General features: G+C 43.7%; 1 protein-coding gene across 2 annotated transcripts in view; it reads left to right on the plus strand.

The window, feature by feature from the left end:
• Positions 1 to 24,147, plus strand: part of RBPMS (RNA binding protein, mRNA processing factor) — a 173,449-nt gene that overhangs the window by 103,683 nt on the left and 45,619 nt on the right. For both annotated transcript variants that reach the window (XM_075284475.1, XM_075284485.1), the window contains exon 5: positions 7,679 to 7,829. In XM_075284475.1, coding sequence (XP_075140576.1) covers positions 7,679 to 7,829 — 151 coding nt within the window. The remainder of the gene's footprint in view (positions 1 to 7,678; positions 7,830 to 24,147) is intronic.

Here is a 24,147-nt window from a genome sequence, read left to right on the forward strand (position 1 = left end):
GAAAGGTATCGACAGATCCCACCAAACATGTACCAAGAAGTGAAGGAGATGTTACATCAAATGTTGGATAATGGCGTGGTACAACCAAGTCAGAGTCCGTGGGCTGCCCCGGTGGTGCTGGTCCGAAAAAAAGACGGCACCTTACGCTTCTGTGTCGACTACCGGAAGCTGAACGCAAAGACAGTGAGAGACTCTTATCCCTTGCCGCGGATCGAGGAATCCTTATCCGCATTGGGAAAGGCGAAATACTTCTCATCCCTAGACCTGGCGAGCGGATACTGGCAAGTGCCAATGGCAGCAGAAGACAGACAGAAAACAGCGTTCATCTTGCCGATGGGCTTGTATGAGTTCAGAAGGATGCCCTTTGGATTGTCCAATGCCCCCGGCACGTTCCAAAGACTCATGGAGTATTGTCTTGGTGACCTAAACTTTGAGTCAGTGCTCATCTATCTGGACGATATTGTGGTCTTCGGATCGTCCTTCGAACAACATCTTCAGAGGCTGAGACAAGTCCTGAAGCGCCTGATGGAGCATGGGCTCAAGGTCAAGCCCAAGAAGTGCCAGCTGTTCCAGACACAGATTGAGTACCTGGGGCATATTGTCTCTGCTGAGGGGGTGCAACCGGCAAGCAGCAAGGTGGAAGCGGTACAACGCTGGCCTGTCCCAAGAACCCTCAGGGAACTTCGCGCATTCTTGGGCCTAGCTGGATATTACCGGCGCTTCATAAGAAATTTTTCAAAGAAGGCAGGACCGCTGAACGAATTGCTGAGGGGGACCTCCCGGGGGCCAAAGAACCAGCCCATTCCATGGGGAGAGAAACAACAACAGGCGTTCGAGGAGTTGAAGGAAGCCCTGACGAGTGCACCACTACTCGCCTATGCGCAGTTTGACAAGCCCTTCATGTTATACACAGATGGGAGTCTCCATGGCCTAGGTGCGGTGCTCGCCCAAGAACAAGATGGCCGTGAGAGGGTCATAGCCTATGGAAGCCGGTCCCTGAGGGAGACAGAGAGGAACTTTGACAACTATAGTTCATTCAAGCTGGAACTACTGGCCCTAGTGTGGGCCATGACGGAGAAATTCTCAGAATACTTGACAGGAGCGGAAGTGACTGTTATGACCGACAATAATCCCTTGGCGCACCTAGACAATGCAAAGTTGGGTGCTTTGGAGCAGCGATGGATGGCCAGGTTGTCCAGGTACAAGTACAAGATCAAGTACCGATCCGGTAGAGAAAATGCAAATGCGGATGCCCTGTCTCGAGTGACGCCGGATGACTCCGGACGAGATAAGGATGGAGAGTTGGAAGACTCAGAGGTTCCCCACTTGGGTAGAATACCCTTGTTTGTGATACTGGCACGGACAAGTGGGGTGGTGACAGACCGACCAGTGTTGCTTGGGAAAACCCATGGAGATTGGGTATATGCTCAGAATGATGACGTGACCCTAAGAAAGATCAAGCAGTGGGTGATGGCAAAGGAGTGGCCTACCCCGATGGAGCGCAAACGCTTGCCACCTATGGGGGCAAGAGTAATGCAACAGTGGGATAGACTGAAGTGTGAGAATGGGTTACTGTACCGTAAAGTATATTTAGAGACTGAGTTGGAGGTGAGATGGCAACTAGTAATACCAAGTACCAGTGCCAGGGAAGTTGCCCGTGAGGCTCATGTGAGAGGGGCCCACTTTGGTCCTGATAAAACGTTCAAGTGGCTCCAGCGATTTGTCTATTGTCCTGGTCTTGAGCAGACAGTGCAGGACGTGTGCCAAGCCTGCAGGGCCTGTGAGCTCGCTAAACCCCCAGAACAAAGGGCCCCCACTCAGACGATTAGGACCACTGCGCCGTTGGAGGTGCTGATGATTGATTATGTCCTGATAGGCCACTCCAACAGCGGACATCAGTACTGTTTGGTAATGACCGATCACTTTACAAAGTTTGCAGTAGCAGTAGCTACGAAAGATCAGACTGCCGAATCTGCCGCCAGGGCTGTGTGTAAGCACTTCATCCAAGTGTATGGGTGCCCCACTCGTATTCACTCAGATCAGGGGGCATGTTTTCAGGGGCGGCTCATGTCGGAGTTGTATCGGGTGTATGGTATCCACAGATCCCGGACGACTCCTTATCACCCAGAGGGGAATGGGGCCTGTGAGCGATTCAATCGCACCCTCCTTCAGATGTTGCGAACGTTGGAGAAAGATCAAAAAGCTCGGTGGCCAGAGAGCTTAGCTGAGTTGCTCTGGGCCTATAATAATCGGGTCCATAGTACCACCGGCTACACGCCATACCTGATGCTGTTTGGGCATCCCGGACGGGAGATTGAAGAATTGAACTTGACAAATCCTGAGAGAGAGGGCGCTCGCTCGCCCGATGACTGGGTAGAACTACACCGTCGAAAACTGCAGACCATACACCGATTGGTGATTGACAAAACCCGACTGTCCAGTCACCCAGACAAGACCCCGGTTCAACATGAACCCTTCCAACCTGGGGACAGGGTGTTAGCAAGGGCCAAGAGACCCTCGGGAAAGTTGGATGATCGGTGGGAGGCAATGCCATATCGAGTAAAACGAAGGGTCATCCCTGACGGACCAGTGTATGAGATAGAGCCTGAAAGGGGTGAAGGAGTTACCCGGACTCTTCACCGTAATATGCTCAGACCTTGTAATTCAGAGACTCCCACAACGGAGACTGAGGTGCATCGGTTGAATCCGACAGCCCCAACCTTCACACCTGCTGCACAGATTGATCCCGATGAGTGGTGGGATGTACCAGTTCCCATGTCTGAAACGGTTCCAGCCGTGGTGATCTTACCTCCACGGGAGGGGACGACACTAATGGCTGCTCCTGTACAGGAACCTGAGCCGACCTGTGGGAATGAAGTGACTGATGCCCCGACTTTACGCAGAACGCCAAGGTCTAATGCTGGGGTTCCCCCACAGCGATACGCCCAGGATGAGTTTGTCTGGGGAGGTCTGTCGAGGACGCCGACCTCTAGTGGGGTGGTGTGTCACGGGGTGACTAATGCTATACAGTCTCAGAACACTTCTCACTGACAAGTGTGTGATGTGATAATAGCAGTGGTAAAAGGAGATGTTTCTGTAATGAAAAATTCTATTGTAGTAATTCTTTTTGACCACAAGATGCCGCTGTGTTAGGTAAAGGAAAAACCAGGAAGTGACGAGTTGAGGAAGTGGACTGCTGTAGTGGGGGAGAAGAAGCTGGCTGTGAGCAGTGAGAGATCTGAGGGACAATCCATTGCCATCCGCTGCCCTGCAACGCTTGTTTCAGGCCAGGGCCAGCTCTGGAGAAGCCCGAACCTGTTGCTGGTTCCCATGTCAGGAGAGTTGGAGACGATTGCTGTGCAGACGCCGCGGAGCGGATGACAAGAAGGACCAGCCCTTGTGACACCGTGTTCCAGTTGCCTGGAGGCAAAGAAATTCCTGTTTCCTTCGGAAAGTCCATCTGACTGTTCGCCCCCTTGCTAACCCGGGTAAGCGGAGCTCCGATTCACCTTTCATAAGGGTGAATAGTGTATACACGCAGTAAATAGTTTTTTTTTTTTTGGCGCCAAAAACCTAGCATAGACTGGTTCCGGCCATTTTGCTTTAAAGCGAGTTCTATCCAAACGGAGATACAGCACGTGTTGTCCTGCTATTCAAAAGAGACACTATATCCTGGATTATAGTACCAGAAGTATGTCATAAGAGGAGTTATTTGTTTCACTAAGACTTGTGCAGCTAAGCACCAACTTCTGATAAAACAAAACCGGTTGCTGAAGTCTTCCCTGCAGGGTTGGGGTAGTGTGTTGAAATGTGGATATTGGGGAGTGGGTAAGTTAAATAGTAAACTGTGATATTGTTAACCCCAGTGTGACACCGCAGGTGATCTTCCTCTGCATACTTACATTGTTTTGTTAGCTTGGTATTAATAGGTAAATTGCAGCTGCTATATATATGTAGCCGCTAGTTAAAGGCATAGTTCACTAGTTCTGACATATTAGGTCACGGTGCAGTGTCACTCAGGGGTCTCAGCCCTCGGCTGAGTGTCTTGTAATTATTGATTTCATCAGGCCTGTTAGCCTGGAGTTCACCACAAAAGGGTATAGAGTAAAATTTATATTTCTTACTTCGTGTCTGGTGTGGTTGTGCCTGTCCGTGGAACCGCTGTATCCTAAAAGTTCCTGCAAGAGCCCCGGTAGCCAGTCGGCTGCCGTGTCTTTCCCTTCCTCCTCCCCCCTTACACTAGCTGCTGGGTTTCATACAGCAGGGACCCGGCAGCATTGTCCATGATGAGAGATGATTCTGATCACGGGCATTTAACCACGCAGATGCCGTGGTTAAATGCGACCACGGCATCTAAGAGGTTACTTTTGCTTTCAATATCATTCTAGGTAACAGAACGGCCCCCTTACGGTGCGATTGCGGGAGGCGTCCCATTACCATGGCAGCCTAAAGCCTTCTGAAGGCTCTCAGCACTGCCACAGTATTGCAACTACTGAAGCCTGTGTGCAGTAGGCTTCAATAGTTACATAGCGAATCTGCCATAGACTATGGCACAGGTCAGCTAAAGAAAAGCAAAGAATACCTATTGCCAAGTGGTCCTGATTTCGATTCTTTTGGATATTCAGGAGCCAAGCTTAGACATTCTGGAGCTCATGGTTGGAACTGGTACCTTGCAGCAATAGGATTCTTGATTTGAACCTAACCCATCACTCCATATGCTTTAAACTCGTGTGCTCAGGTGCCGCCATGTACCCTCCTTTCCAACTACACTCCAAGAATTACTTTTGGGTAAACCTGGACTTCTATTAAAGAAGTCATGATGAGTATGTGATATAATAAAATTGGTTTATGAGCTGTGTTGGAAATATAGACTAATAGAAGTGATTGCAATCTATGTACAACTCAGTGGAACATGTTATTGCCTTATAAACAATGGAAATAAATAGCTTATGGGAACAGACTGACTTTTGTCAGTACTTATATAGTGTTACTATACAAAGAGACTGTTCTGAGCTTGTTTTTCAATCTTCCCATATAAGGGCTTCTATGGTATTTAATGCCTAGAGCCTTTATAGCCATTACACAATTTCCTTGTTACTGGTTTCATTAAGTTGTTCCCACACGTTCTCCATGACTGGAGGAACTACTTATAGTATTAGTTGGTTTGTTAATTGTCAGATGTTAAAAGACGACAAGAAAACTGAAACTTTAGTGTTCACTAAGCATCTGATATGAAGTGGCTAATGTACATGAGGCTGTAGACCAGTGTGTACAGATAATAATTAACACTAAGTTATAGCAAAATTATAACAACTTTACATTTATTATCTGTATTAGCAAATTGTGTGGAAAAACTACAAAACTGCTCTGAATGTGTCAATGTATTAAATGGAGGTTTCCAGGAAGGAAGATTTTCATAGTGACATGCGGATATCACAAATCTATAATATACTTTTAAGGAAAATAACTTCAGCTGTGTTTTATGGTTTAAAAAAGCAAACTGTTCTATATTGTACAGTTTATTTAGTTGTACGTTTTCTTCATTGTGAATTGTGATTATAAACATGTCAACTAGACAGCCTTATGCTGTTCTATATGCAGACAGCATGTTACAGAGATTGAAGCAGTAAGATGAAAAGGGTTTTACATTTAGAGAGGTTTTTTGGGGTGATCCATAAATTGCTGGGGTATAGAGTTAGTGAGCAACAGAACAGCAGAGCAATGTCTGGTAGTAGAGCACTGTTAGTAATTAGCAGAACATGCAGGCCACCATTAGAAGCAGTGGGGGAGATTTATAAAGATTAGTGTTTTCAGTGGCGTAACTAAAGTCTTGTGGGCCCCGGTGCAATCTTTTGTCCGGGGCCCCCTACCTCATCCCTAAAGTGAATTCTTGATAGTGATGGTTACAGGTGCTACGGGGTTTAATCCACCTTAGTGTGGTTAGGGTAATCTGTGGGTCTCCTTGACTTATGGGCCAGATGGAAGCTGCAATCTCAGTACTGATGCCTGTGCTTATGGGCCCCCTAAGGTTTCTGGGCCCTGGTGCGATTGCACCCTCTACACCCCCTCATGTTATGCCTCTGGGTGTTTTCAGTACGTCTCCTTTTAAATCAGTCCACCCAGAGGTGTAACTTGAAGCTTTTGGATTCCAATGTATAATCTGTAATAGACACCTACTAACCTTGTGCCATTTGAAATTAGGTATATATTATGAGACAGAGGGACCATTGGGGTCCCCTCAGCGTCTACGGCCCAGTAGTGACTGCTCTACACCCCTTATAGCTATGCCCCTGCAAGTGCCTGTGCTGAAATCTATGCCATTTCCTAGTTGGCGTTCATTTCAGGTAATATTTATAATGTTGTAGATCATAAATCTGTTGGGGCCTCCCCAGCATGCCCTGCTGGGGCGAGGGTGGCGATAAAAATCATTAGTTACAATTGGTGACAAAAATTGTTGCAACTGGCAATTAAAAAGTCATAAGTTATGGCAATGTTGGCCTCATCACATCTAAATAAAAATGCTATCTAGATCTTGGCAAGGGACAAAAAACAAAGATAACTACTTCTGAGGTATGGTGGCATCATCTGAGAATCATTCATATAGGTAGGTTACTTAAAAAAATAACAACAATCTTAAAAAACCCTTTAAGTCCCTCCTCAATCCAAGATCGAGTTCAAAGGCTGATTCCACTCAATGATTCACAGCCTTGGGCACTGTTCACGCCGGCATTATGATTTCTGTTTTTACAGAAATTATAGGATATATAATAAGGATCTAGTATAATCCATTATGATCCATTAAAACCATTTGATGGATGTTTCATTATCCCTTATGACCTGTTATTATCCATTTGATGGATGTCTCATTATCCGTTATGATCCGTTACTATCCATATGACTGATGTCTCATTATCCATTATAATCCATTAGAATTAAGTCACGCTATTTTCAAAATTTCTCTTTTCATACATATGTTTAATGGAATAGTTAGTGGCGTAAAGATGACAGTCGCAGGGGTTGCGACCACACAGCTGGAGATGACCGGGGCCCCGCAGTCAAGAAAAGACTGATTTCCCGATTGCTATCTCCATTATACATCTCTGGCAGCAGAGATCGGCACTCTTCTCTGCTGCCTATGTAGGTCAATGTACTGAACTCTCTAAGCAGCAGAGAAATGCACCCATCTCTGCTACCGGAGATGTAATAGCCAGGGCCGGCGTTAGGAGGAGGGACAAAATGGGCAATTGCTAAGGTCCTCGGTCCTCAAATAGGTTCCTAGGATCTCAGGCACCAAACTTTTGGCCTTAAGACTTGAATCCAGAGAGCTCCATTTACAACTGTATTGAAGTGCTCTGTCTATACCATGCAGAATCCATACATTTCTATCAATAATATGCTGTAGATAGGGGTTAGGGGGCCCCAGTCAAAGTTTGTTTCAGGCCCCAGAAGACTTTAGTTACATCACTGGTGTGTGTTAAACATGATGTAACCTATAATAATGATCTTCTTCTTATATATGTCCACAATGGATAGCCAAGGGCTCTTATCTTACTGAATGTTATGAATTATGCTTTATCACTGCTTGTATGTTCTACATGGTATTAAATACATTACTATTATGGATTTTCTTAAATGTTGTTAGCCTAGTGAATAAATGTTTCTCATGTAATGGTTGCAGGGAATACGCTTTGATCCAGAAATTCCTCAGACGTTACGGTTGGAGTTTGCAAAAGCAAACACAAAAATGGCCAAAAGCAAACTTGTCGGAACCCCAAATCCCAGCACACCTCAACTGAACAATGTACCTCAGTTTATCTCCAGGGATCAATGTAAGTATAAGGTTTCTCTATTGTATTTATAGCAAATGTAAGTTTGCTTTTGACCAGACATGTTATTTCATCGACAGTATCGCCTTTCATGAACTTGAATCAGATTACATTACATTAACACTGACCATCTTCGAGATTACATTTACTGTAATAATATCTAAACCAATTCCATAGCGTCTCATTCTAATTATGTTAATATAGATGTTGTTGTTACTCTGTTTTTCAATCATTACACAGAGAAGTGATATGAAATTTCATATATTCCGGTTTCCAATACAAATCTCCATTCAATAGAGAAAAGCTTACAATAATCCATACACTTATTACATTTTTAGCCACCTGCGTTCTCCTTGAACCTTCCATGTATTGCCAGGATACAGTAACACCGAGCTCTTATTTAGTGTATCAGTCCTTGCCTTTATCTTCACCTACTAATCAATCTAAGTAATGAACTGTCTGTATTTCACTGCATGACATATATATAGTGTATGGTCGCTGGACCTAAAGGGCGATCCTCATGGGATTTTGAAACATCCCTTTGGCACTATAAATTGTTTGTTTGATTTTGCAGGGAAATTATTTGCTGCCCAGAGATTTTGGCAAATAGTAACCAGATAGGAACGGCCTTGTGTTTGGCTCACATTGCCTAGTGATAAAAGTCATTGGCCAAATAATATACAGTATATAATATAATCCCTAGCTTGTGTATAAAATAATCAGGAGCTGTTTTGTGTCAGTTTCCAGTTACTTTTCTTTATTAAAGGGTCTCTATGATTCAGAAAACAGATTTTGAACTAAGCATATGCCTGAATAACCTTTAAAAAGCTCCAGTTCATCCAAAGCCCCCCCCCCATTTAAAAATCGGTAAAAACGATATTTGGCGTTCCCCAGGTCCAGCAATCACCCCCCACGTCATACCTCAGTACCCCCTCCGTGGCTTGTACTCCATTATTCCCTCTTCCTCCACAATTGCTGTACCACCTACATCCTCTGTTGTTTCACTCCTGGCTCTTCATATCCTGTGCATGCGCAGTAACGCTCCATTCTGAGCGCTACTGCGCATTCCTGAGCACCATTTTCTTGTAGCTACCTATAGAACTTGGCATACTGCTCAGTATGCTGATCTATAGCATGCTACAAGAAAATGGCACGCGGGCATGCACAGTACTACTACATGCGCCATTTTGGTGTAGCTCGCTGTAGAGCAACATTCTGAGCAGTATGCTGAGTTCTATAGGTAGCTACAAGAAAAAGCAAGGACCCCCTAAAAAATAAGAATAAGCCCTAATATGGCTATCATTAGGTTCCCACTAGTTTCACTGACTATCATGTGACTTTAAAGGATTAGAGAGGCTACTTTTTCAAGAAACCTCTCCAGTGTTGTCCATGGTCATTTCCAGGAAATGCAGTGCTCTCCCTGCAATACCAGATGCCTATAAACACAATTTTTGAGTTTTTATGTAGGTAGTTGTGACACATTGGCACGGGTGCGATGCAGCTGGTTTTCCCTGTTTCTAGCATTCTAGTTGTTAAAATCACAGAACTTGGGAGAAGAGGAGCCCCAATCCAAGTTTTGTAGGCTCGTAGGCTGCAAGTCTACTATGACCTGTGCCCAGCGAGAAGCCAGTATTAGTACTGTACTGACCTATCTCTGTCCCTCCCACTCCGGGGGAACATGAAGAAATGCACTAGCAGCAGTGAAAGAGTGCAGCCAGGGAGCAAGCAGACAGATAAATGGGGGCCACTATATGGAGAATAATATTTTGTATGGTGGAACGTTGTAGTGTATGGGGGGAATTATAATGTAATGAGGACATTATACAAGAGCGAATATATGGATGGGGGGACATTCTATTGGATGGAGGCCATTATACTGTATAGCTGTAAAGCTGGAAGAGTCACTGGTAGAGAAGAACCTGGGTAAGACAGGAAAGTGGGGCCCACTATATAGGTTATATTATTTTGTATGGGGAAATTATAATGTAACGAGGACATTATACGAGAGCCATTATATTGATTGGGGGACATTATATTGGGTGGGGGACATTATACTGTATGAGGGCAATGTAATGTGTGGAACATTAGGGGGAATATCGTGCTCATTTTGAGTCTCATTTACCTCAAAATCAGTGACAGATTCCACCCGGATTCTTTCTTCCATTATTTTTAATGAGAGGAAGAGATGAAAGCCGATTGCTGATAAAATAAGTATTCTGTCCAATCTTGCCACAGAGTCTGTGATGTGAGATTCTCCGCTGACTAGACGCCTTCATCTCAGCCTGATCATTAAGAGTAAGCCAAGGTGGAACGTCACTGAGAGACAGAGGGCCAGAATATAAAGAGGAACCAGAGGACATCAATATTACATCTGTGGGGATCCAACAGCAAGGACCCCTGTAGATCAGCTGTTCCAGGACAAAGCAGTGACCAGTAACGTTAGCATACCAGGAACTACACTGCCAATTGCCATACAATGTATAGTGGTGGGTTTAGGAACTACAGCAGTGCACATTGTACGGCAGGTGAACGGCATGACTCCTAGCATATTAATATTAGCTGATCTGCTTGGGTTCAGGCTGTCAGAATCCTGCAGATGTAATATCTCTGCATCTACCCCTTGACCTGTTTAAACATTTTTTAAAAAACCTGTAAAAATTTGAATTCTCTTTCTTAATTTTCTGTATTTTGCACTGAAATGAAAGCACTTGAACCTTCGATCACTTGTATAACCATATGTCACAACTAATTTTTTCCAAGCAGATGCATTTTAGGTTATAACACGACTCTGGGTGTTATGTTACTATTATTTACTGTAGTCTGTTACTGACGTGTATTGGTGCATCCCTGGGGAACAGTGAAGCACATTCTTGGCCCTATCTCTATTAGTATGCTCAATCTTAATGTATTCATTCCCTACTTAAGAAAATTTCCACAGGAAAAAAGCAGTATAGCTGACATTCTGCATTTACAGTTAACCAATACTTTAATTTATAAGAATTTTACTTTTAATTTCTCTGCAAAAGATGTAGAATGTGATTGCTGACACCTCATACATATATACAGGGTGGGGCAAAAGGTATAAACCGGTTTTAAGGGGATATAAAACAAAAACAACTCAACTTACAGAAATTATGTTTATATTGCTTAATTCAGTTCAGAATCTAGTTTTTTTACATTAAGTTTTAAAGATGATATCAGGAAGATGGCCGTCAGCAGCCACACACTCTTGAAGGCAAATTCTGAAGTTTTCAACAGCTCTTCTGCACATTTGGATGGGTATTGCCGTAACTTCCTCCCTGATTCTGTCCTTAAGTTCTTCCAGGGTATGTGGACGATTTTTAAAAACCTTTTCCTTTAGGTACCCCCAAAGGAAAAATTCAGAAATGCTCAAATTTGGTAAGCGCGCAGGCCACTCCACGTCACCCCTCACAGAGACGAGGCGCTGGGGGAACATTTGCCTCAATCTCGCCGTTGAAATCCTAGCAATGTGGGATGTGGCCCTGTCCTGTTGGGAGACACTTCAATAGCATTTCTTACCAGGATGACATTTTGAGGCGTTCTTACTGTTCTGGGTCTTCCAATTGCCGAAGGGGTTGCTGTTAAACCAGTTTTTTCCAATGTCCTAGCCCAACGTCTAATTGCATTACCCCCAGGGATGTTACCCCCAACAGGGATATTGAAGTGTAGTCGGAAGGCCCTCTGCGTGGTGATAACAGAACGGCCATTTTGAAAAAACGTCCTCACAGCAATCCCACGATGCTCTCCCATCCAAGGCATGGATGCTACTGACAACTAGACCCTCGCAGTCCCACAACGAGGCCCCGCCCCTCTTCCCACCACCACCACAAGCTGAGCTCTAGCCAGTCAAAACCGGCTCATACCTTTTGCCCCACCCTGTATATAGATAGATAGAGAAGGCATGACATTGCATACATTTCCATTAGCATCAATGCTATCTTTCTCTAAAAAAAAAGGTGTCAGCTGTGACTGTTGTGGCCATCTCCAGAGGTAGTCTATTTCACAGATTCACAGTCCTAACAGTCAAGAAGCCATCAACTCTGGAGATTAAACCATTTTTTACTCAACACAGAGGGAGCTTCCCATTGACTTTTGAGGGGATTTTTCATAAAACAGCTTTTCCCTATATTTCTTAATAGAGAATTATTAAAGTGGTGATATTACATCTCTGTCCCACGAGTCCATACCCCTCTTAATACATGACAATATCCTGTGGGCCTTAGAAGCAGCTGATTGACATTGCAAGGTGTTATTTATTCTATGATCTTCAAGTACATCCCGGTCCTTCTCCATCAGTGAATATCCCAGCTTTACTTCCCTAGAACGTATGCTGTATGTAGATTATTTTTACCTTTATCCACAGTAAACCTGATGTGCCATGTGGATGCCCAAACACTCAGTCTGCCTGAGTATGCATGTAACCTACATACATCCTACATACATCCTCCATAGACTGCAATGTGCTACATAGCTTGGTGTCATCTTCCAAAATAGAGATATTGCCATTAATCCCATCTTCTATATCATTAATAAATAAATTACATAACAGCGGACCCAGCACTGAACCCTGGGGCACATCACTTATAACACAGGACCAGTCTGAGCTGCAGTCATTGAACACAACTCTCTGAATTCTTTCACCAGATTGCAGTCTAATTATAAACCATATTTTCAAACCCAATGAACCTGATTTTACTCATTAAAGGGATTCTACCATTAAAAAACTATTTTTTCTAGGTAACACGTCGGAAAAGGCTATTCATCTCCTACCTTTGGAAGTGCTAATTAGTTCTCTCGCAGCGATGGGGGCGTCCCCCAGCGCAGGAAATGTGATAGGGGTGTCCCCATTGCTGCTCGAAAACCGACTCCAGCGCCGCCTCTATCTTCTTCTGCACCCTCCCCTTCCTTCTTCGGCTTGACGTTGGACGCCTGCGCAGTACGCTCTGTTCGGCGAACTTGCGGTGTCAGCTCTATGGCCGCGGGCATGCGCAGTACGTTCGGTGAGGTTCGCCGAACAGAGCGTACTGCCCAGGGGTCTGACGTCAAGCTGAAGAAGGAAGGGGAGGATGCAGAAGAAGACAGAGGCGGCGCTGGAGTCGGTTTTCGAGCAGCAATGGGAACGCCCCCATCACATCTACTGTGCTAGGGGACGCCCCCATCGCTGCAAGAAAACTAATTAGCATACCGGTACAAGCCGGTATTTTGAACGAACGGCGCGGCGTAGATCACTTACAAAGGTAGGAGACTAATAGCCTTTCTAAAGGTTATTCCGACGTGTTACCTAGAAAAAAAAAGGTTTTTAATGGTAGAATCCCTTTAAATATCTATGCAAAAACATTTGACACTGTCTCTCAAGTCCATGAAAGGAACGCTATGTCCACATCCTCCCCCTGTCCAAACTTCTACTCACATCTTCACAAAAACAAATCAGGTTAGTGTGACAACTTTAGTAAAGTTACGCTGTCTGTCACATATAATATAGTTACATACTCTTATATATAGTCACTTAAAGGGGTTTTCTGGGCAGAATTTTTTTTTTTTTTTTTAAAGTCTGTTAGTGCTAGTGATGGGTTAATAAGTACACCCATATACCTTTATCAGGGTTTGGAGTGATTTCTGGGTGTGTCTGGTTTCTGCTGCATCCTCTGTGTTTGTTTACATGCTGTAGCTTCCTGCTGTGTAGACTTCCTGTGAAGCTGCTGCGCTAACTCAATCGTACTCAGCCCTCCTCCTCTCTCACTCCATTACAAAACCCTCCATCTCACTAAGCCTAACCCCTCCCACCCATTACTAGACCCTCCCACCCCCATCTCCCTGGCTAACCTATTCTGCCCATTGCTAGAAGACAGGAAGAGGGGGAGGAGCCATTCCCCGGACACAGGAAAGCTTCGTAAGTATTGCATGGGATAGGGGAGGGGAAGAATGATGGTGACGTTTCATTTCGGGAGTGGTGAAATGGAACATCACCAGATTATCAGATAGTGGGTAATTATATATATATATATATATATATATATATATATATATATATATATAATTGAAGTAAATTAGAAGTTAGGTGGGGGAGGAAGTTTAGTTTCGGGGATAATTATCAGTTTATTCTGGACAACCCCTTTAAGAGCCCCTCAAACAGTTTCCTCACAATGAATGTTAAGCTCACCGGTCTGTAATTACCTAGGGAAGACCAAGAGCTGTTTTTGAAAATACGCACCACATCTGCCCAACGCCAGTCCCTTGGCACTGTACCAGTCACCAGACAATCCCTAAAAATTAAGAACAGGGGTACAGCTATGACTGGACTGAGTTCTTTAAATACTCATGTGTGTAAACCATCTCACTCACATTTATTTAGTTTTTGCTTGGCTTGGACCATTCTATGCAATTTAGTATATTGGTTGGTGTATTACATTTTGCATTGGTGACACCTACATCAACTACTGAAAGTTCTTCTGTACAGAACTAAGCAACCCATTTAGTAGCTCTACATTTTCTTAATCCCAAGTGACCAACTCTACATTTCCATTATTTAAAGAATTTGGGGGTTAGTTTTGCTTTCCTTGGCCACCTGCCTTTCATGTATTGTATCTGATTTTATTTCACTTTTGTAGATTTTATTAAGCGCTTTGTAATTCTCAGAGGCTACAGCTGACCCTTCTGATTTATGTTTTTTTAAATGTCCATTTTTTATTGTTTATCACTCTTTTAACCATTGTTGTAAGCTATAGGAGGGAGGGGGTTAATTTAAGATGTTTATACTGGTTTCCTATGGGTATACATTTTGCTACATTCTTGCTCAATGTAGATTTAAAGAGGACCTTTCACCACTTTTGGGCACATGCAGTGTTATATACTGCCAGAAAGCCGACAGTGCGCTGAATTCAGCGCACTGTTGGCTCTCCCGATCCGTGCCCGGTGTAAAGAGCTTACGGTGCCGGTACCGTAGTGCTCTATGGTCAGAAGGGCGTTTCTGACCATTAGCCAGAGACGTCCTTCTGCCTCGCGGCGCCAATCGCGCTGTACTGTGGAGCGGGGAGGAACGCCCCCTCCCGCTCCTGATAATACTCGTCTATGGACGAGCTGTGTGAGCAGAGGGAGGGGGCGTTCCTCCCCGCTCCACAGCACAGCGCGATAGGCGCCGCGAGGCAGAAGGACGTTCCTGGCTAATGGTCAGAAACGCCCTTCTGACCATAGAGCACTACGGTACCGGCACCGTAAGCTCTTTACACCGGGCACGGATCGGGAAAGCCGACAGTGCGCTGAATTCAGCGCACTGTCAGCTTTCCAGCAGTATATAACACTGCCTATGCCCAAAAGTGGTGAAAGGTCCTCTTTAAATGTCTCTTACTTAACCTCTGTCTTATTTTTAGACAAAATCTGCTCCCAATCTATATCCTGAAGTACAGCCCTTTAACCTGGGAAAATTGGTCTTTATAAAATTAAGGGATTTTGCCCTCCTATCTTTTGTGTGTTGTGTTTTACAATTTAAGTGGAATCTTATTATATTATGATGACTATTACCAAGTTGTTTTTTTTTACCAACATTTCCAACAGATCCAGCAGGGCATCACCTCTAGTTGGATCTTTTATGAATTTCCTTCCCTTTGCAGGTGATGCAGAACCATGACCTCAGTCAATATCTGGGTAGTTAAAATCTTCCATCAAGGTCACTGTACCCGAGCTCTGCCAGCCACTCAGTTTGCTTATACAACAGATCCTCTTAACTCCTTAGTTATGTTGGGGGGGGGGGGGGGGGGTCTATAGATTATGCCAAAAAAAAAAAAAGATTATGCCATTGGTCACATCCTTATGCAATTCCACCCACAGGGATTCCACATCCTTTCTCAATCTTCACCGACATTTGTCTCTTTCACACTCACTTTCATGCCACTATATATACAAAAACTACATATACTGTATATATATATATATATATATATATATATATATATATATATATATCTGTGTGTGTGTATATGTAGCTTTTATTGAAAATTTTTTGAAAAATACAATGTTGTCCAGAGGAGAGCATCCAGAGTAGTGCCAGAGACCATTCAGTGGGTACTGAATTGGGATTTCTCATATTCATGAGATCCGTCTGACTGCCAGATTGCTCCCTTTTCTGTGAACAGGGAGAAAGCTGTTGATTAGTTATAAATTGGGTTGGTCGCTCTTGAATATTCAGGACTCAACAGTGCACACAGCATTAAGGGCATTCAGGTGCTTAGCTCCTGATAAAGGGTGAATTTTATGAAAGACTAGCTTCTGCCCACAACTTCGTCTGCGGGTTGGTGTTGGCGCTGAGCCGCTTATATTTAGCCAATTGCTGTTGTGGATGATCAGCCTGCTCCTGCGTCTTGGCTCTGCTACATCGCTGCATATGCGCAGCATACTCAGTTGTATGTACATCTCTGCATATGGAGAGCGTACTCAGCTGTGCTACAGCGCTGCCTAAGCTCTGCTACATCTGGCCATTTGGATTAGAGGGGTGTTCTATATCAGTGTCTGAGCAGCTTCTGTGTTGGAAACGGCTGAACTTGCAGAAATTTGCCACAGTTCGATCAGCCTGCTCCCGCGTCTCAGCTCTGCTACATCACTGCATATGCATAGGATACCCAGCTATATGTACATGTTTACTACATCAGGCAATTGTGATTACAGGGGTTTGGTTATGTGACTGTCTGAGCAGCTTCTGTGTTACAAAGGGATGAACGGATGTTGCTGAAATGTGCCAAAGTTCTTCCCCCTCCCCCATCAGAGGCAAAACAACACATTCCCTGTACTACTCACTGAAACTCTACACCCGATATAGTCCTCTTGCCCACACACAGCCTGCATGTTCTGTAGTTTCCTGATCTTCTATGAGACTCAATTTTCTTCAGCTTTCACACTGTCCAGCTTCATCCTATATAGCTCCGGCCACAAAATAGCATGTAGCTCCGCCCACTGCCTAACTACCTATGTCATCACAGGTCCTTTAGTGTAGTGTGAACCTAAATTCCTTCACTGCGGTCGTGTAGTGATGTCATTTACCGGGATAAACAGTAGCCTATGTTTTCATGCAAATCCGTTCAGCCGTTTTTGCGTGATTGATTAGTAGGATAGGAAGTAGGATTAGTAGGATAGGATTAGTAGGATGTCCAAAAAGGCACATAGCAATCCTGGTCCCATTCACTACTTTATGTTACTCTCAGGCATAGTAATAGATTCTCTTATACATCTCTGCATTTGAAAGGCGTAGGACCAGTAATTTGAAATCATTTCGGATTTAGATAACCCTACTGCAATGGTATACATTCACAAATGCCTCAAGTTAGACCTTCAGAATGTGTTTCTACCACAAGTTTTTATATGTCTCATTCTTCAGGAAGGTCAAATAAAAATTTATTTTGGCCATATAAAGTCTATTATTCTTGAAATATGAATGGCAAGACTTGAACTTAACATTAGACCTAAACCAGCTGATTGCAAAACTTATTTGTTAATTTAATTCACTAATAACTAGAGATGAGAGAACACTGTTCGATCAAATAGATATTCGATCGAATATCAGGCCGTTCGAGGTATTCGTTTTCAATCCAATACCACGAGGCAAACACACTAAAAATTTGCATCCCCTCCCACCTTCCATGGTGCTTATTTTGCACCAAAACTGCGCAGGGGAGGTGGGACAGGAACTACGACAAAAATCAGAAAAAGTAATTGGCTGGCTAAATCAGGTGACCTCCAATTTATACGAATGGTGGATTTAACATTCGGTTAATTTGAGACTGTGAACTATGTGACTGTGAGACAGGGACAGATGTACAGGCAGGGTTAGCTAGGGATTACCTTTATTTAGGTGGGAATGTTACTCACACAGCTCTTTGGGGCTCTAACTGGTCGGGATCCCTGTCAGCTTGCGATATGCCCGAGCTGACGTTTTCCCATAGGAATGCATTGGCCAGCGTTGATTGGCCAAATGCCATACAGAGTACAGCATTCGGCCAATCCATGCTGGTTCTGCCAATCCACGCTGGTTCTGATGCAGCAGAGCTGAGTGTGCAGCAGGGTTCAGCACACATTCAGTTCTGCTACATCTCTGATGCAGCAGTGCTGAGTGTGCAGCAGGGTTCACATTTCCAGTGTAGCAGTGCTGGCTGTGCGCTCAGCTCGGCAGCATCTCCAGTGTAGCCGAGCTGAGCGCACGGCCAGCACTGCTACATGTTTGCGATATGCAGGAGCTGACTTTTTCCCATAGGAATGCATTGACCAGTGTTGATTAGCCGAATGCCATACAGAGTACAGCATTTGGCCAATCAATGCTGGTTCTGCCGGAGGAGTATACAGTATATAGTATGACACCCTATCAGTAGTGAGAAATAGTCTGGAATTAATTGTGTCACTTATTAGTGACAGTATCTGTGTCCCCAGAACTGACTGCAGGTATAACTACATCCAGGTACATGGTGTGTCACCTCATCAGTAATGAGAAGTATCCTGGAATCAATCAATTATTCAGTATGTCACTTACTTATTAGTAACAGTATCTGTGACCCCAGAACTGACTGCAGGTATAACTATATCCAGGTACATAGTGTGTCACCCCATCAGTAATGAGAAATGGCCTGGAATTAATAAGTGTGTCACTTAATTATAAGGAAAAGCACCCCAGAAATGAATAAGGCTATGACTGTGGTCAGAACACCATGTGGCAGCACCCTTCAGCTAATGCAGAAGGTTAGTCTATTTGTAAGCATTTGTAAAATACCTTCAGCTCAACATAAAGATGGACACGTGTTGACATACACAAAAATTTAGCAATTTACAGTTGCTGCCATCTATTTGTAAGTATGAAAGACTTCTAGGAGACAAAGCCATGACAGCTGGTAAGAGCACATCCCCCACACAGCTCCATGATAATAAGGAAATGTGATCCCATTTAGTAATCTCAGTGAGGCTGATAGGAATGTATTGTTGAGCCAGTTATGAGTTATGAGTCCAGAGTGAAGGATTCAAGCTGATGACCTCACAGAGGAACATTATTTAATTGTAGAAAGGTGCTAGAACCCGTTATGTGTTGTGTTTTTTGGGTTGTTTTTTTTTTTTTGTTTGTTTGTTTGTTTAATGTTAAATTCTGCCAAAAAAATATACTCAAGCATTTCTTACCAGCAATGAAATAGTAAGATAATTAATTTCAGCAAATAGTTAGGTCCAGAAATATTTGGGATCTTCATGATTTGGGATCAGTATGCCACCACATTGGATTTAAAATGAAGCAATTGAGATGTAATTGCGTTGAATAAAAATATCCTGTGAAATGTTTTGGAATTGTAACCATATTCTACAAAGCCTCCTTATTTCAGGGGTTCAAAAGTAATTGGACAAATTAACATTACCATAAATAAAAAGCTGCTGCTCGGCCCCGGCCAATAAGGGTCCATTCACACGGAGGAAAATGGTGAGGACTTTGGTGTGGAGTTTCAGCACTGAAAAAAAAAAAAAGCCTCCCATTGACTTCAATCGGTTCTGCTAGCTTTTAATTCCACTAGCAGTAAAAAGAGGCGAGATGCCCTATCTTGCCATGGATTCCGTGGCCGATTCAGCCGTGGCATCTGCATCTCAAGACATGCACCTGTTTAAGTCGATTCATTCGGACCTAATCAGGAGCTGAATTCCGCGACAGAATGCCGATGCTGCATCGCTATCCTGTTGCGGCTAGCCACGCAGAATGTTCACAAGGCGGAAAAGGTTTCCGTGACCTTTTCCTCTGTGTGAACATACCCTTACTAGGGTAAGTAATGGACTAACTCATGACCTCTTTTAGCAATAGCCTTAAGCTACTGTACCCCTTGTTAAATCTGGCCTTATGTCATCCTATATTGTGTAAATGCCACATGTAAATTGTTACTTTTGGTACATACTGGTTACAATATTAAAGGAAGCCTCCACTCACATATGACTGTCTCATTTGCTCTAACACAAGTCCTTCTGATTCATTATTTATGGTCAGTCTAGTAGCCGGTTGCTTTCCTAGCAGTTCAGTTCCGTTTCACGCTTTGCTATAAGATTCAATTTTGTTCAGATAAGAGTGATCTTGTCTTTTCTCTCCCCTCAAACATTACTAGTGACTCAGCCGAAAAGCATCTGTTTAGCCTAAACTGCAAATGAACCTTAAATACACTTTGGTATGTGTAATGCTTTTAAAAGCCATGAGAGCCGTAAATTGTCAAGCTAAGGCAGAAGATGATGGTTGACTTTGATATCATTCATCTTCCTTTCCCGTGTATAATTGGAACAAGACGTTTTCTGTACTGTCCCCTATATCTCCTTCTATCCAAAGTTACAGAATGCCAACAGTTTTTATCACAGTCCTAATTATGTCATTTTCTATATAATGAAACTCTAGGGTATTTCAACTAAATTTATTCTTTCATAAATAGTATGTAACTATATCTTGATATCCAGGAACTGAATTTGTAATTAGTGCTCAAAGCCAGATGACCTCATCCATAAGGCTGGGTTTGCACATTCTGGCAGTTGTAGGTAGTCAAGACCCTATCCATGTGTCATGACTGGGTTTTGAAATAGGGCATTAAATGGACAGTTTTGTTTGTGAACCCCAGATTTATTTGTGAGACCACACAGTTAGTGAAATTTATGCAAAATGTTATGTGGTCTCAAGGGTAAAGCTGCAGTGTTACAAGTATAGCCATAAGGCCAGTTAACACACTATTTGAAACCACCACCCAATGACATATGGCCGGGGTATTGGCTGCATATGGCTACCGGCAGGAATATAGCCATAGGGGTGCAGAAGTAGCGATTGATACTGGGCCCTTGCCCCTGTGAAGGCCCAAAATGTCCTTCTGTCATATAAAATATAAGACCATTCGAAATGGTACAAGGTGATTAGTGGCTCCATTATAGGATTTGCATTGGGGCACAGGAACCTCAAGTTACCACTCTGGCTACCAAAACTTGTAAATCCAACTTAAACTGGACTAAGGTTGCCATAATGGTAGGTGTTTGCAATGTCCCATTCAAAATGTCATAGTTCATGTCACACAGGGTTTTTATTTAATTATTTTTTTTTATAAATGTATTTAATTTTGTTTGATATCGCTGTTCAATAAAAAAAAAATCTAGTGACCAGTTTTGAATTGACATGATACTTGAAGAGGCGATGTTGGCACATCAATAGTAGAAAATCAGACATTTTAGCATTAGGCATACTTTGTAACAAACACAAATACTAGAGATATTGCCATTTTGTGTTTCTTGGTGGGACTAGTTATACAAAACCATATGTATAACCATGCTGGACAATAATCGGAATACAGGCTGCTAAGAACAGTGATCAGTCTTCTGCTATGGATTTGTACGGTAATGGAGGCATTAGTGTTTCTACTACTATAAATGACTATTGCATGACGTTATGGCTTTTTATTGAGGTTTTAGAAATAATAATGTGAATATGTCATTATATGACGTAATACTTGGCCTTCTTGATGGGAATACAAGCTATGGTATAATGCACATAGCTCCCCAGGAGTCAGATGTGTTCTTCATTATTTATAAAACTTTTGTTCTTAGATTCCTATGTCATGTAAATGCCTTTATATCTGCAGATGCGGCAGGAAACCAAACTTCCAGGAAGTAATCCGTTTAGTTTTCCCTTTCACCTTCTCATATTAACTTGGGAACATGGTCCCCAGGGTGTTCTGGGAACATACTCAGCATTAACAGTTCACTCAATGCAAAATCTGGGAACTGCAGAAATGGCCTGTGGGTGTACATGTGTCCGTATGTTTATATCTCAGATCGTGGAAAATAGGCCTGAGAAACTCTGAACTGTGTGCCAGAGCCGACAATTTGAGAGAATTACACGTTCTCAATGACGGTGACGTTGGCCGACTAGCAGTAAAGCGTGACAAAACACATCTGTATAACTGCAGAATAAATGCTGACACTTAACCATTATGACCTTTTCTCATAGATGAGAACTCTTATTATGACATCTCCCTAAGACAGTAAATGAAACTATTAGAATGTGTCATTTTGCGCTTGTTGTACAAACTGACCACTGATCACATGCACCCTAGATCTCTCCCTAACAGTACACCGTACACCCCACATCTCTCCCCTACACACAGTACATCCTGCACCCCGCATCTCTCCCCCCCACACAGTACACCCTGCACTCCACATTTCTCCCCCACTCACTACACCCTGCACCCCACATCTCTCCCCCACACACTGTACACCCTGCACCCCACATCTCCCCCTTCCCACAGTGCACCAGGCACCTCACATCTCTCCATCTTCCTCCACTGCATGGAATAAAACTTTTCTTCATATGGAAGGATCTTCTTACAAGCACATAACACTTACCCAGTCACATGACTAAAGAATACCGTCTATGACCGTCTAATGTCAGAAGGTCCTTACAGGAGTATCTTATTTAGCCTTTACCCTTGGATAAGAGCTGGTGGCGATCAGGTAAAGTTTGTTAATGAGGATAACACTTCAGGGGTATAGTGGGACAAGCTGTAAGTCGGCCGGGACAGCTGAACAGCAGTGCAAAAACGGGTCTCTCCTGCTGGATCCAGGATGGCTGGGAGATATATATCTCCCTATATTATAAAAATGAATTTCTGTCTGTCTGTCTGTCCATCTGTCTGTTTGTCTGTCTGTCTGTCTGTCTGTGCTCTAATGCGAACCAAACGACTTGACCGATCTTCACCAAATTTGGCACAGAGATACTTCAGGTATCCGGGAAGGTTTAAGACGAGACTCCAACTCGCTCGGACGTACCGTACCGTACGTTCCAAACACAATGCCCCCCCCTTAGCCAATACAAACCTGCAAGTCTTTCACTCATATTCCAACTGCAATACACATGGTCACTCCACATACACAACCCAACACTGATATCCAAACTGAGATACACACATCAGAGGATTAGATACACAGATCAGCACACAGTATCACACGCCAGAGGATTAGATACACGCATCTGCACACAGTCCCACAAACCAGAGGATTAAATACGCACTTCTGCACACAGTTCCACATGCCAAGGATTAGATGCACGCGTCTGCACAAAGTACCACACGCCGGGGGATTGGATACATGCGTCTGCACACAGTACCACATACCAAAGGATTGGATACACACATCTGCACACAGTTCCACACACCAGAGCATAAGATATGCACATCTGCACACAGTACCACATGCCATAGGATTAGATACGTGCATCTACACACAGTTCCACATGCCGTAGGATTAGATACGCGCCTCTTCACACAATACCACACAGGGGAGGATTAGATACGTGTGTCTGCACACAGTACCACACTTTGGAGGATTAGATACATGCCTCTGCACACAGTACCACAAGCCAGAGAATTACATACACGTCTCAGCACACAGTACCACACAGGGAGGATTAGATACACGCGTCTGCACACAGTACCACATGCCGTAGGATTAGATACGTGCGTCTACACACAGTTCCACATGCCGTAGGATTAGATACGCACCTCTTCACACAATACCACACAGGGGAGGATTAGATACGTGTGTCTGCACACAGTACCACACTTTGGAGGATTAGATACATGCCTCTGCACACAGTACCATAAGCCAGAGAATTACATACACGTCTCAGCACACAGTACCACACAGGGGAGGATTAGATACGCGCATCTGCACACAGTACCACATGCCAGAGGATTAGATATGTGCATCTGCACCCAGTACCACACAGGGGAGGATTAGATAATCGCATCTGCACACAGTACCACATGTCAGAGAATTAGATATGTGCATCTGCACACAGTACCACACGCCAGCGGATTAGATACGCGCGTCTGCACACAGTTCCACATGCTGTAGGATTAGATATATGCTTTTTCACACAATACCACACAGGGGAGGATTAGATACATGTGTTTGCATACAGTACCACACTTTGGAGGATTAGATACATGCCTCTGCACACAGTACCACAAGCCAGAGAATTATATACGTGTCTCAGCACACAGTACCACACAGAGAGGATTAGATACACGCGTCTGCACACAGTATCACATGCTGTAGGATTAGATACGCACCTCTTCACACAGTACCACACAGGGGAGGATTAGATACGTGTGTCTGCATACAGTACCACACTTTGGAGGATTAGATACATGCCTCTGCACACAGTACCACAAGCCAGAGAATTAGATACGCGCATCAGCACACAGTACCACACAGGGGAGAATTAGATACGCGCATCTGCACACAATACCACACGCCAAAGGATTAGATACGG

The sequence above is a fragment of the Leptodactylus fuscus genome, chromosome 1, assembly GCF_031893055.1.
Source record: "Leptodactylus fuscus isolate aLepFus1 chromosome 1, aLepFus1.hap2, whole genome shotgun sequence".
Classification (NCBI taxonomy): Eukaryota; Metazoa; Chordata; class Amphibia; order Anura; family Leptodactylidae; genus Leptodactylus; species Leptodactylus fuscus.